Source organism: Clarias gariepinus, chromosome 28 (genome assembly GCF_024256425.1).
Source record: "Clarias gariepinus isolate MV-2021 ecotype Netherlands chromosome 28, CGAR_prim_01v2, whole genome shotgun sequence".
NCBI classification, from domain to species: Eukaryota; Metazoa; Chordata; class Actinopteri; order Siluriformes; family Clariidae; genus Clarias; species Clarias gariepinus.
The window spans coordinates 2,023,892-2,035,451 of record NC_071127.1 but is presented as its reverse complement, the minus strand read 5'-3'; the positions used below and the strand labels follow the sequence as shown (position 1 = coordinate 2,035,451).

Below are 11,560 nucleotides of genomic sequence, written 5' to 3'. Positions count from 1 at the left end.
CAGCTCTCATACATGTCCTGCACCACTCTAACATACTTCTCTGCCACTCCAGACTTCCTCATACAATACCACAGCTCCTCTCTTGGCACTCTGTCATACGCTTTCTCTAAATCTAAAAAGACACAATGCAACTCCCTGTTACCTTCTCTGTACTTCTCCGCCAGCATCCTTAAAGCAAATACTGCATCTGATGTACTCTTTCTAGGCATAAAACCATATTGCTGCTCACAAATGCTCACCTCTGCCCTTAACCTAGCTCCCACTACTCTTTCCCACAGCTTTATTGTCTGGCTCATTAGCTTTATACCTCTATAATTGCCACAGTGGGTCAACTGCATTCCTATTTATTATTGTTATTAAATGTATGAATTATTCTTACTGTCATTCTTATATAGCATTGCTAATAATGATTATACAGTATAAAACAATTATTTCACTTCATTTATTTCACTCTAAACTACACTCGGCTTTTAGTTAGCTATAAATGTGCATTACATCTGAGATAATTTTTCACCTTAAGGTGCAATATTTGTAAATAATATTAAATAATATTAAAAATTTAAAATGTCACCATGTGGATTTGATATATATCATATATGAAGTACATATTTAAGAGCTCTCCACTGGATAATTACTGAAGTAATTAATATTTATTTTAAACTGCAACAAGCTATTTACCCATAACTGAACCCCCAAAAAATGTTTAAATTTGCTGGGGAATATAAAGAATGGATTCTTGAGTATTCTAGAGTAATGGACCAGAGTAAAAACCATTCAAGACAGGCACCGTTCTTTTTATTTACCACAAGGTCAGTGCAATGCTTAGAAAAATACAACAACCCAAGAGTTACATCTCAGACCCTACAGGTCTCACCGAGCATGTTAAATGTTAAAGTTCATGAGAGCACAATTAGAAGAAGACTGATACGGCTTGTTTGGAAGCGTTGCAGTAGAAAGCCTCTTCTGTCTAAAAATCACGATTGAGGCTTTGCAAAACCGCATCTGAGCAAAGCGCAAGGCTTCTGGAACAATGTCCTATGGACAAATGGGACCAAAGTTGAGTTTTTGCTCTTAATGCCCATTGCCACATTTGGCGAAAACCAAACAGCATTTCAGCAGAAACACATCATGCCTATTGCCAAGCACAGTGGTGAAGGGTGATGATGATTTGGGCTTGTAGAGGCAAATTTGTAGCTTTATCAGCAATGTAGTTTATTGGAAATTTAAATATTAGAGATCATTATACAGCAATATTAATTTTTTCTTCTTTAATTTTATTTTAAAGAAGTAGAGATACAAGGGACGTCCGGTAGACTTTGATAACATTAACCAGCAAAGTGTGTTAATTTATTTAAATCTAAACATTAATTAGTTTTATCTATAATCAGTGTTTATTTACTTGGATGATGAGTATTTCTTTAGTATTAAGTCTATCCTGTCTCTCCTGATTCATTCCTAAAGAAACAGAGGCATTTCCCACATGTGTGCCATGTTTGTTTTGTAACTCTACATGATGCTATTGTAACAACAACCTGTGTCCACTAGAGGGGACTGATCCTTTCTACTCAAACGTCCATGTTAAAGCACGTGGGCAGCTAGAAGAAGACGCCGCCCCCCCCCACACACACACACACACACACACACTTTGGGCAGGATAGAGGGAAGGAACAAGGGTGCGGTGGTTGATGATTCATATCCATCTAAGTTGCCAAGTGACAGGAGGAGTTGTTTTCAAACTTCAGGGCAATAATGAGAGCCTGGTGTTCTCTCTCTCTCTCTCTCTCCCTCTCTCTCTCTCTCTCTCTCTCTCCTTACACTGTGTGCGTGTGTGTGTGTGTGTGTGTGTGTGGAAAACATTTCATTAAAAAAGGCCCAGAGGAGGAGAAAAAAGTGAGGTTTGCTGTAACCGAACGAGTACAGAGATGTTACCATGGGGACGCCTGGAATGTAAACAGCACATGATGTCACTTCCTATTCTTTTTCATGTCGTCACTTTATACAAATTAATTAATTTAAATAACAGAAATTGCTGTCAAATTGCAGTACTGACTGTAACTGTTTTGGTTCTGTAACTTATTACCATTGATTATAACCAGCCATGATCTCTCTCTCTCTCTCTCTCACACACACACACACACACACACACACACACACACACACACACACACACGTCAAGTTCCTACATAGTATAGAATATTGATATATATATATATTAACGCTATTATAACACATTTTGTCACTGTTTGTTAAACAATAGTTTATACACTAAAATAAGTCTATGTATTCTATACTTTAGGTTGTGCGTTTGTGATAATTATTTCTGTAGTTTATTTAGTAATGTGTGCCCGTGGGGGGGTTGGGGGGGGGGGGTATGATGGGTGTGGGCTGGGAGTCGCTGATGAAGAGTTTTGTGAAATCTTGTCTGACAAGATTCTAAATTCCTATCCTCCATCATCATCAGGGTGTGTGCTGCTGCAGGAAAGTGTGTGTGTGTGTGTGTGTGTGTGTGTGTGTGTGTGTGTGTGTAATAATCCTGTTAATGAACAATACCCAGACACACAGCATGTTGCTCTGATATTAACACCATGTTGTATTACCTGACGATTGGTGTGTCTGAGCGTTAAGACACATAGAGCGGCATTGTGGGTAATTGCGGCCTGCAGGAGATTACATAGAAGTGGACGTGCACATGCTCAACCCCACCTCTGACCTTGTGTGACACCTGAGCAGGAAAGTATTTGGGGGTTGGTGGGTGATGTGTGTGTGTGTGTGTGTGTGTGTGTGTGTGTGTGTGTGTGTGTGTGTGTGTGTGTGTGGGTTTACATTGGAGACGTGACTCAAACCGGATTAGGTTCAGAATGAGTTACTACAAGAGGTGTGGTTTATCAACACACCTACGGTCTGTGATGACACAAATTCCATAGAAATAATACTAAATAAATACTACATCACTGCTTATTAATATGGTATGCAATAATGTCGAAAGAAGTTACAAGTACAGTACACGAAAAGGAATATTGTATAAAAGCTTAAAATGCTATAAGATATAAAAATAAAAATATAAAGGAAAAACTATGCAGATGAATAAAATAAATAATAATAAAAAAATAAAAAAACCCACAAAATTTAGCAAAAGTTATTTTTCCGAAGGTACAACACGAATACTACAACTATATTACTGAAACAGTAAAAGGGTCATTCTGCAGAAAAGCTGGAATTAAGTTCTTCTTTCACACCTGCAATAACTTACTTTTAAACTTCCACAAAAGAGTACAGCTTAATGCATTTTTTTCTACATTCAATAACTGGTGTTACTACTCTTCCTGGTAACACTAATGATGGTAACGCCAAAGAAAAAAATAACTCTTTACAAAATGGCTTGCAAGTGTAAGACGACATGCTTTTCACGTGTGTCAAAATCAATTAATTTAATTAGAATTAATTATTGTTTTATGATTTTACAATATTAATGTTATCGTGAATCAGATTTATTTCATTAAAAAACAACAATTGGATGAAAAGTGAAATGTACATGGTGTCACTTCCATGGATGACTATAGTGACAAGACATTTCCTTGAACTTGGGCTTAAAAAAAAAGCTACAAATAAAATATTAATATTAAATATTGAATATTAACGAAAGCTAATGTATTTAATATTTAAAAGTATGTACTATATTTTCTGAACATGTACAAGTATATATGTATAAGTAGATGCCTGTTATGGATTTTAGGATCAGTGAAGCACTTTCCACCATTTATGTAAAATGAAAAACAAACATCTTTAAAAAGCACTTTAAGAAAGTGCTACAAAAACTACATTAATACTACAGTACCGCTATGAAAATATGACATTTCATAAAAACTACATAGTAACTACGAGAAGTATTACATAAATGCTGAAACACTGAAACACTACTCAATAACTGTTTTATTGAAACAGTAAAAAAGCTATGTGCTATAAACACTGCAAAATACCACCTAAATACCCCCGCCATACCTGCTTTGTTACACGTTTTCCTGCGCTGCACACCAACAGTGTAATTTGTTACCTGGCTCACGAGTACATATATTTAAATAATCTGGGCCAATCAATCTTGATGAATCTATTTTTGTATTGAACGAGGCTTGTAGAATTTGACCCTTGTTACTTAAATTGTACTTAATGTAATTAAGGTTGTACTTAATATAAATAATGAAATTAATCAGCCATGGCCAACTTTCTAAAGAAGAAAATCCTTGGGAAAAGAAAAAGATTACTTAAAATTTACAAATAAATGGTGGCAACAACACAAGGTCAAGATTTCACACTGGCTTGCTCAGTCTCCAGACTTAAACCCTACAGAACATTTTTGGTTTTCAGTTGAAAAAATCAGTTTTCAAGAGAATCTCAACGGGGTGGAAATGTTCTGCATGGACGAGGGTTCTGAGATCCCTCCACAAATGTTCTCCTAACATGTTAAACACTCCATAAAAAGGCTGCGATCTTCCTTTCATTGCCAGGGGAGAAGGGGGTCACGGTGGTAGTGGTAATAGTGGTTAGCCCTGTCGTCCTGCTCCTCCAGGGTCCAGGCTCGATTCCCGTCTCTCTGTGTGTGTGTGGAGTTTGCTTGTTCCCCCTTGTGCTTGATGGGTTTCCTCCGGGTACTCCGGTTTCCTCCCACGGTCCAATGACATGTACTAGATAAGGTTAATTGGTGTTCCCAAATTACCCATAGTGTGTGAATGAAGGTGTGTGTGTGTGTGTGTGTGTGTGTGTGTGTGTGTGTGCTCTGCGATGGATCGGCCCGTCTGTCCAGGGTGTACACACATCCCTGAATACAGGATAAATAGTATAGATGATGAGTGAGCGAGTGAGTGTCAGGGGAGACATTTCGAGCTCTGATTTTTCTTCTGCGTTATGATATAAATGTGTGTTACTGTAGAATCACTTTAACGTTTGTTCCAAAGATACATTTAACAATAGGACCGTAAGGCTTACGCTAAAGACTGGTTCATCATTCAGTTCTTCTCCTGTGATGAGCAAGGGATTATCTCTATTTCACAAACTAAACCTACAACAGTAGTACAGTGACAACACCAAGCCACAGTTACCATGACAACACACCAGCGACAATATTCGGGATCTCCCTAAACAAGAGGTGTTGGGGGGGGGGGGGGGGGGGGGGGCGTCATGAATCACTACAGAGTAGAGGTTCCTTACGAGTTTTAGCAAGTAGGATAGACACACACACACACACACACACATGCACACACACACTAACAGAGAGGGAAGTAATGATGGAAAGGGAGGAGACTAAATGGGTTTGGTCTCTTTTTTTTTCATACACTCACATGAGCATTCTGAACTTGGAAAGTTAAGTGTGTAACGGGTGAAGAGCACAGAGGGAGAAGAAACAAACACAGAGACATACGCATTCAGGAACTCAACTACAAACAGGTAGGAAAACACACACAGAGACACAACATATTTATTGACTCGGCATGTGTAAATCAACAGTGAATATTTTAGTATATATATATTTGTGTGTGTGTGTGTGCGTGTGTGTGTGTGTGTGTGTGAGTGTGTGAGTAGTCATGTGGGTGTGTGCTTACTAGCTTCTGGGCAGGAAACTGAAAGAATTTGTGATTTTCCACAAACGTTTTTACTTTTTCTTTACTGCACTTGTGGGAACCTGAAATTCTCATAAAGTCCTAAGATTTACTCCCACACACACACACACACACACACACACACAGACATTTTCTCACGCCTGTACAGTATGTAAAGCTAGGTGTGTCTCCGTAATGAAGCGTTCTGGTTCGGCGAGATCCGATCCTGTCAGTTACGGTTTAGAGTTTCTCCGCATGCTATTGGCTCATGACATCAACCATAAGAATGTGACTAATGCAGAACATGGTGATGGGCTTGGATTTATCTCCTTGTGTGAAACAGTTCAGCATATGGACATTATACGTGTGTGTGTGTGTGTGTGTGTCTGTGTGTGTGTGTTTGTAGGGAACAAACATCCCAATTTCTCTGTGAACATGTGACCATTTTCGTCTAGCTGGGACCTTTTAAAAAGGTTCACTTTCTCTCATACACTGATGGGATTTGAACTCACGACTTTATGGTCACTAACTTGGAACCCTGATTACTAAGTGTCCCAAAAACGTAGCCTTTTGATTGAAAATCTACACTTGTAAGTACACTTTGTACTTTGCATAAATGCGTTACCATGGAGACCTGCATGATAATTTTTAAACACTATTAGATATAAACCTGACCCTCTCTGGTGGAGCTACGAGTGGAGCTCTGAAATCTGATTGGTCTAGAGCTAGGTTGGTTAAAAATGTATGTTGTGGTTTAGGGGTTGTGCCTCGGCAGAGCATTATTAGACTAATTACCAGACACATTTTCACTTTAATGTATTTGTATAACGCTATAAACAATGGTAATTGTCGCAAAGGAGACAACCACATCAATTGCCGTTCCCCGAACAACTGAAGTAAGGTGTGTCTGTTTCATTTTTCTAACATCACTATGCTCATAGGGGTGTGCGGTCCTCACTGGTACATTCATACAAGAATGTGTGTGTGTGAGTTGGGGGAGGGCATACAGTATGTGTGTGTGTGTGTGTGTGTGTGTGTGTGTGAGATCCTTTTCGACTCAACATGCTCGAACACCTTCAGGTGTGTTAAGGTCTTTCAGGTGATACAGCTGAATTTTTTAAAAATCAGATGATGGGTAGAACAAACCGCTCTGTGTGTGTGTGTGTGTGTGTGTGTGTGTGTGTCTTCAAAACTCCACTTTGTCTTTGGTGCTCAACACTAGAGAGCGTGAGAGAGAGAGAGAGAAAGAGAGAGATGGTGAAAGAGTGCTGTGTTTGTGGATGAGTTGTAACATGTCAGAAGCTTTGCACCAAAGTGCCACTCCCTAAAAATAACTGCACGAAATACCCCCGCACACACCAACACACAACTGCTTTTTGTGCTAATAGTGTTATTAACCTGTCTCTCAGGCACCATGCTGATCCTACTTGCTGGTATTTTCCTCCTTCACATTGCTACAGTCGTCCTCCTGCTCGCTGCCACCATCGAGAATGTGAGTTGCATTAAACATTACGTGTGTGTAACGTAATCTCTTGTGTCAGCAAAAAATGACAGAAATGGCAGAAATGTCTCTGTCTCTCCTGCATTTGTACACCTCACCTCATTGTTAACAAAGGCTAAAGGAGTAGGGTCTGTACAGCAGATAAAAAAAAACACATTCCTGCATTTATATTGTTTTGTTAAATTGAACCAAACAAAAAAAAAAAGATAAATAGTGATACATTTTATGAAACTCGTTAGGGCATTTAGTTTGTAGCATTAGTGATGGATTCCAATTAACACTGATGTCTATACATAACACACTTGGCAACTTATCCAGTGTGTTTAAATATTTGTTAACTGACAGAGTGTGTGGAAGTTTACAGCTCTGTGAATTTTATTACATTATTAAAAGAGTTTGTTGAATTCACATGATCAATGAAATCTTTACACCATGAAAACATCTCTTTGAGTAAAGGGGATTTATGATTGTGACCAGGATGGGTCCTAAAACAGAACCTTGAGGAACACCATACTGAAAAGCTCCTCTTATAGAGCACAGCACACAGCAAAGTTTTGTCAGTTTGTTGGTATTATAGTTGTTTTAATACTGTAATAACAATTATAAAGGCTATAAACAATACTTATTCCATAGTTGTTCTTACTTACTTGAGTCCTCCTGATGTTGTATTTGTTACTTTAATACGAAATCAAATAAATACTGTTTTCAAACTCAGATTATACATTTTCCTAAACAGTTACCAGGATAAACAGTGCTGCAGTAAACAGGGCTGCAAATTTCACACATTTGTCAAATTCAAATTAAATTCAAATTCAAAACAGCTGTACTGTACAGGACAAAATATACAATATAAGAAAAATATATGAAAAATATTGAAAAATAAGAAACAAAGATCATTGTACATCTTTACAAATTAGTAATTAATCATAACACACATTCTCAGTTTTTGTTTATGTTTCATTTAATCAGTTCTAGCAGGACAATCCTGTATAGTTAATAGAAAATAAAGCTGTCAAAAATATATGGATATTTATGGATATTTCACTGGATATTTTTATTTATAATAATTCCTAACAATGATTCTGAACAAATTATTTTTATTAGCTTTTTTTTATTAGATTAGAATTATTTTTAATGGCTTTTGGAGTTGTTGTTTTATTCCTTATACCTCTTGACAGCCGGTGGACTGTTGCTCCTTCATGTGAATCAGTCCACTTACGCATTGCTAATTATTTTAGTTATTAATGCATTATTTTAGTTCAATTAGCAGCTGTACAAACTCGCACAGTAGCTAATGCTATTGGTTTAGTAAAATCTAATGGCTCTATTCTGGCTGTAAAGAAAACTGAGTGTGCAAATAATCTGATCAGCTCAGCAACATTGTTTCACTCTTTTAATTTATACTGCTTATACTAATTATAATGAATTCTCCCCCTTCCCCCCCCCCCTCCCTCCCCCCCTCTCTAGGCCTGGTGGACTACTGGCTTGATGTCCACTGATATTTGGGCTCGCTGGCTTTGGAACAATTCTCAATGGAATTCTTTGGAACTTCCAAGCCACTATCCGCAAAGTATATACACACGCACACACACACCCACACATACACACACTTACAAACACAGACACAGAAAGAAAGAAAGAAAGAAAGAAAGAAAGAAAGAAAGAAAGAAAGAAAGAAAGAAAGAAAAAGAGACTGATGTGTTTAACTCTGGATTATTGTTTTGCTAGAATAGATACACTCTCATTATTGGTATTTTTCTCATGGTTTTGCTGTGACTTAACATACAGTATGTCTTCTTGTTTGTGTGTGTGTGTGTTTGTGTGTACAGGTTACCTCCAGGCAGTGCAGGCATCCTCTGTATTAGCGTGTGTGTTCTCAGGCATTGGTTTGTTCGTGTTCCTCGCTCAGCTCTTCACACTGCCCAAAGGAAAACGATTCATCTTGTCTGGAGCGTTCCAGCTGCTGGCCTGTATGGACATGAACACACACACACCTACACACACCTACACACACACACACACACACACACACACACACACACACACACACACACACATAACTGCAGTTGTTCTCATTACTTACCTGACTGATCTCAAGCCACGCCCACACAGTTGGTAAATGTTTAAAGTGGCACCGAAGACCCGGAAAGCTTCACTGTTTATTTTAATTAGGCCCCGCCCCTCCGTCAGGAGCTTCAAATTAGGGGGTTTGAACAGGACACGAGAGACGGCAATGATCCACATCACTAGAATTTCCGGTGGATCAAGTTCTATAACCTACAGCTCCCTCTAGTGGAAACAAGTTTATTTAATTCAAAATTAATCCAAAGCAAAATTACAAACAGGCGCTCGAGAGGGGAAACCAAAGGTTCTAATTTCCATTTTGCACAGTAGGAATTCTCTTTATCCTAAATTTCATATTTTCAGTGGATAGGTACAACTTTAGTTTTTTTTTATTAAATATGGAAAAGGAGTTTAAAAAGTTCTAGAACCTTTTCCGATGTAAGTTCTCTCAGAAAGACATCCAATGGACGCTTAGGAGTCCCACAGCTGAAAAAAACATGTCCCAGAGGAGATGGAGAGGGTCATTGAAGAGTTCTAGCTTTGTGATTCATTTTTAAGAGATCTTTTAAACTATAACACAGATTTGGTGTGTTGAATATTTACCAAATGCTTAAGGTTAGCAATTTCTCGTTTTTATGTAGAAGACAACCATGAAAACAAACAACAATAACACCATAACACCAATAATAATAATAATAATAATAATAATAATATATTGTTTTCTTTTCTCTATCCATTTCTCTTTTTATCTCTCTATCTCTCAGGTCTGTGTATTATGATCGCTGCCTCTATCTACACTAATATTTTCCACCAGAACGAGACTGGATGGCACGGGCCGAGTTTCATCATCGCCTGGCTCGCCTTTGCTCTCACCTTCATCTCCTGCATCATCTACTTTGTCCTGCGCAAGAAAACAACCTGAGGAGCACACACACACACACACACACACACACACACACACACACACACACACACACACACACACACACACATCTAAACACCCCTACACACCCCAACATACTCCTGTACACTACTAACACCCACACACCATCACCCCCCCTACACACACACACACACACCCTGATCAGGTACTCATAACTCTATTGTGGAAGATAAGAAATTATTTTACATTTAAAAATCACTCGCATGCATTAATTACAGATAGAATTAATCCATAAGCCAGAAAGCGGTGGAAGGAAAAAAGAAAATCAGACAAGAGGAAGTGTGTGTTGTATATGTGTGTGTGTGTGTTGTATATGTGTGTGTGTGTGTGTGTGTGTGTGTGTGTGTGTGTATATGAGAGAGACAAAATATCTGAATAACAAATGGATTAGTTCTTTAAAATAAATTTATAATAAGCTGTTACACTTGTGGGGGAAACTGTTTAGATTCTATATTATTATGGACCACTTTTATAATGTTAAAATACTTTTTTAATTTTAATTTTATCTGGGTGAATATGTATATGTCCTAATGAATTACAGATAACTGGAAATGTATTGTGTACTCGTTGTTTTAATATGAATCATCCAGTTTGCATAATGTTTATTTGCTAAAGAACTGACTTGTGTAAATATGGTGTCATTTAGTTTTCAGTTCTTGTGCACTTCCATTTTGTTTACACACACACACACACACACACACACACACACACACACACACACACACTATGCAACTTATTAAATAATGAATGGTCCATTCTTATTGGTCAAGTTGAAGTTAAGAGGAAAATCTCATTCATTGTTCTAATCATCACACACACACACACACACACACATGTCTATACTAAAACCTGTTTACGTTTCTACACACTTATGTTACTTACGTTTTATCAGGCAAATTCATATTAAACTAATAAAATATTTTGTTAGTTTCTGAGGATCTAAATGTCACCAGATCAAACAGTGTGTGTAAATGATTGTGAAAAAAGTACACGAAGAATGATTAGCCTTTAGTTAGATTTGTTTTTATTTTTGTTACGTTGTTGTTTTTATGCAGTGTGTATTAAAGTTTGATTCCAAAGTAGTGTCTATGTGTGTGTGTTGGGGTCCTACTATTGTGTGCTTCTCCTTAGTGATCCTCCCTGTTTGGATCCACCTCCTCATGAACTGTGGAGCTGATCTGATAATAATCTGGCCATAACTTTGACCCGGCAGAGTTCACACAGATGGTGTCCTTCATCAGGAGACATTAACAAGAGCTCCTCATGAACAAGCAGACACTCACCAATGTCACCAATTATCTGGAGAAACAACAGGATCCCTGTCCTCAGGCACCAGACACTCAATGGGGGCAGTTTCTCAGTGCCTACCCGCACAACCCCCTTATGGAGGGGAGCCAGACACATGCGGATCGTTCCTCTCTCAGTGCTCTCTAAGTTTTAAGCTATAGGCCTTTACTTTCT

General features: G+C 38.1%; 1 protein-coding gene across 1 annotated transcript; it reads left to right on the top strand.

Annotated features, from left to right (window-relative positions):
• The first annotated feature begins 5,258 nt into the window (after positions 1-5,258).
• Positions 5,259-10,346, top strand: LOC128516008 (epithelial membrane protein 2-like). Its single transcript, XM_053490310.1, has 5 exons — positions 5,259-5,439; positions 7,001-7,083; positions 8,560-8,662; positions 8,922-9,062; positions 9,921-10,346. Exons 2-5 carry the CDS (start codon positions 7,006-7,008, stop codon positions 10,076-10,078), a joined length of 480 nt encoding a protein of 159 aa, XP_053346285.1. The 5' UTR covers positions 5,259-5,439; positions 7,001-7,005; the 3' UTR covers positions 10,079-10,346.
• Positions 10,347-11,560: the final 1,214 nt, after the last annotated feature.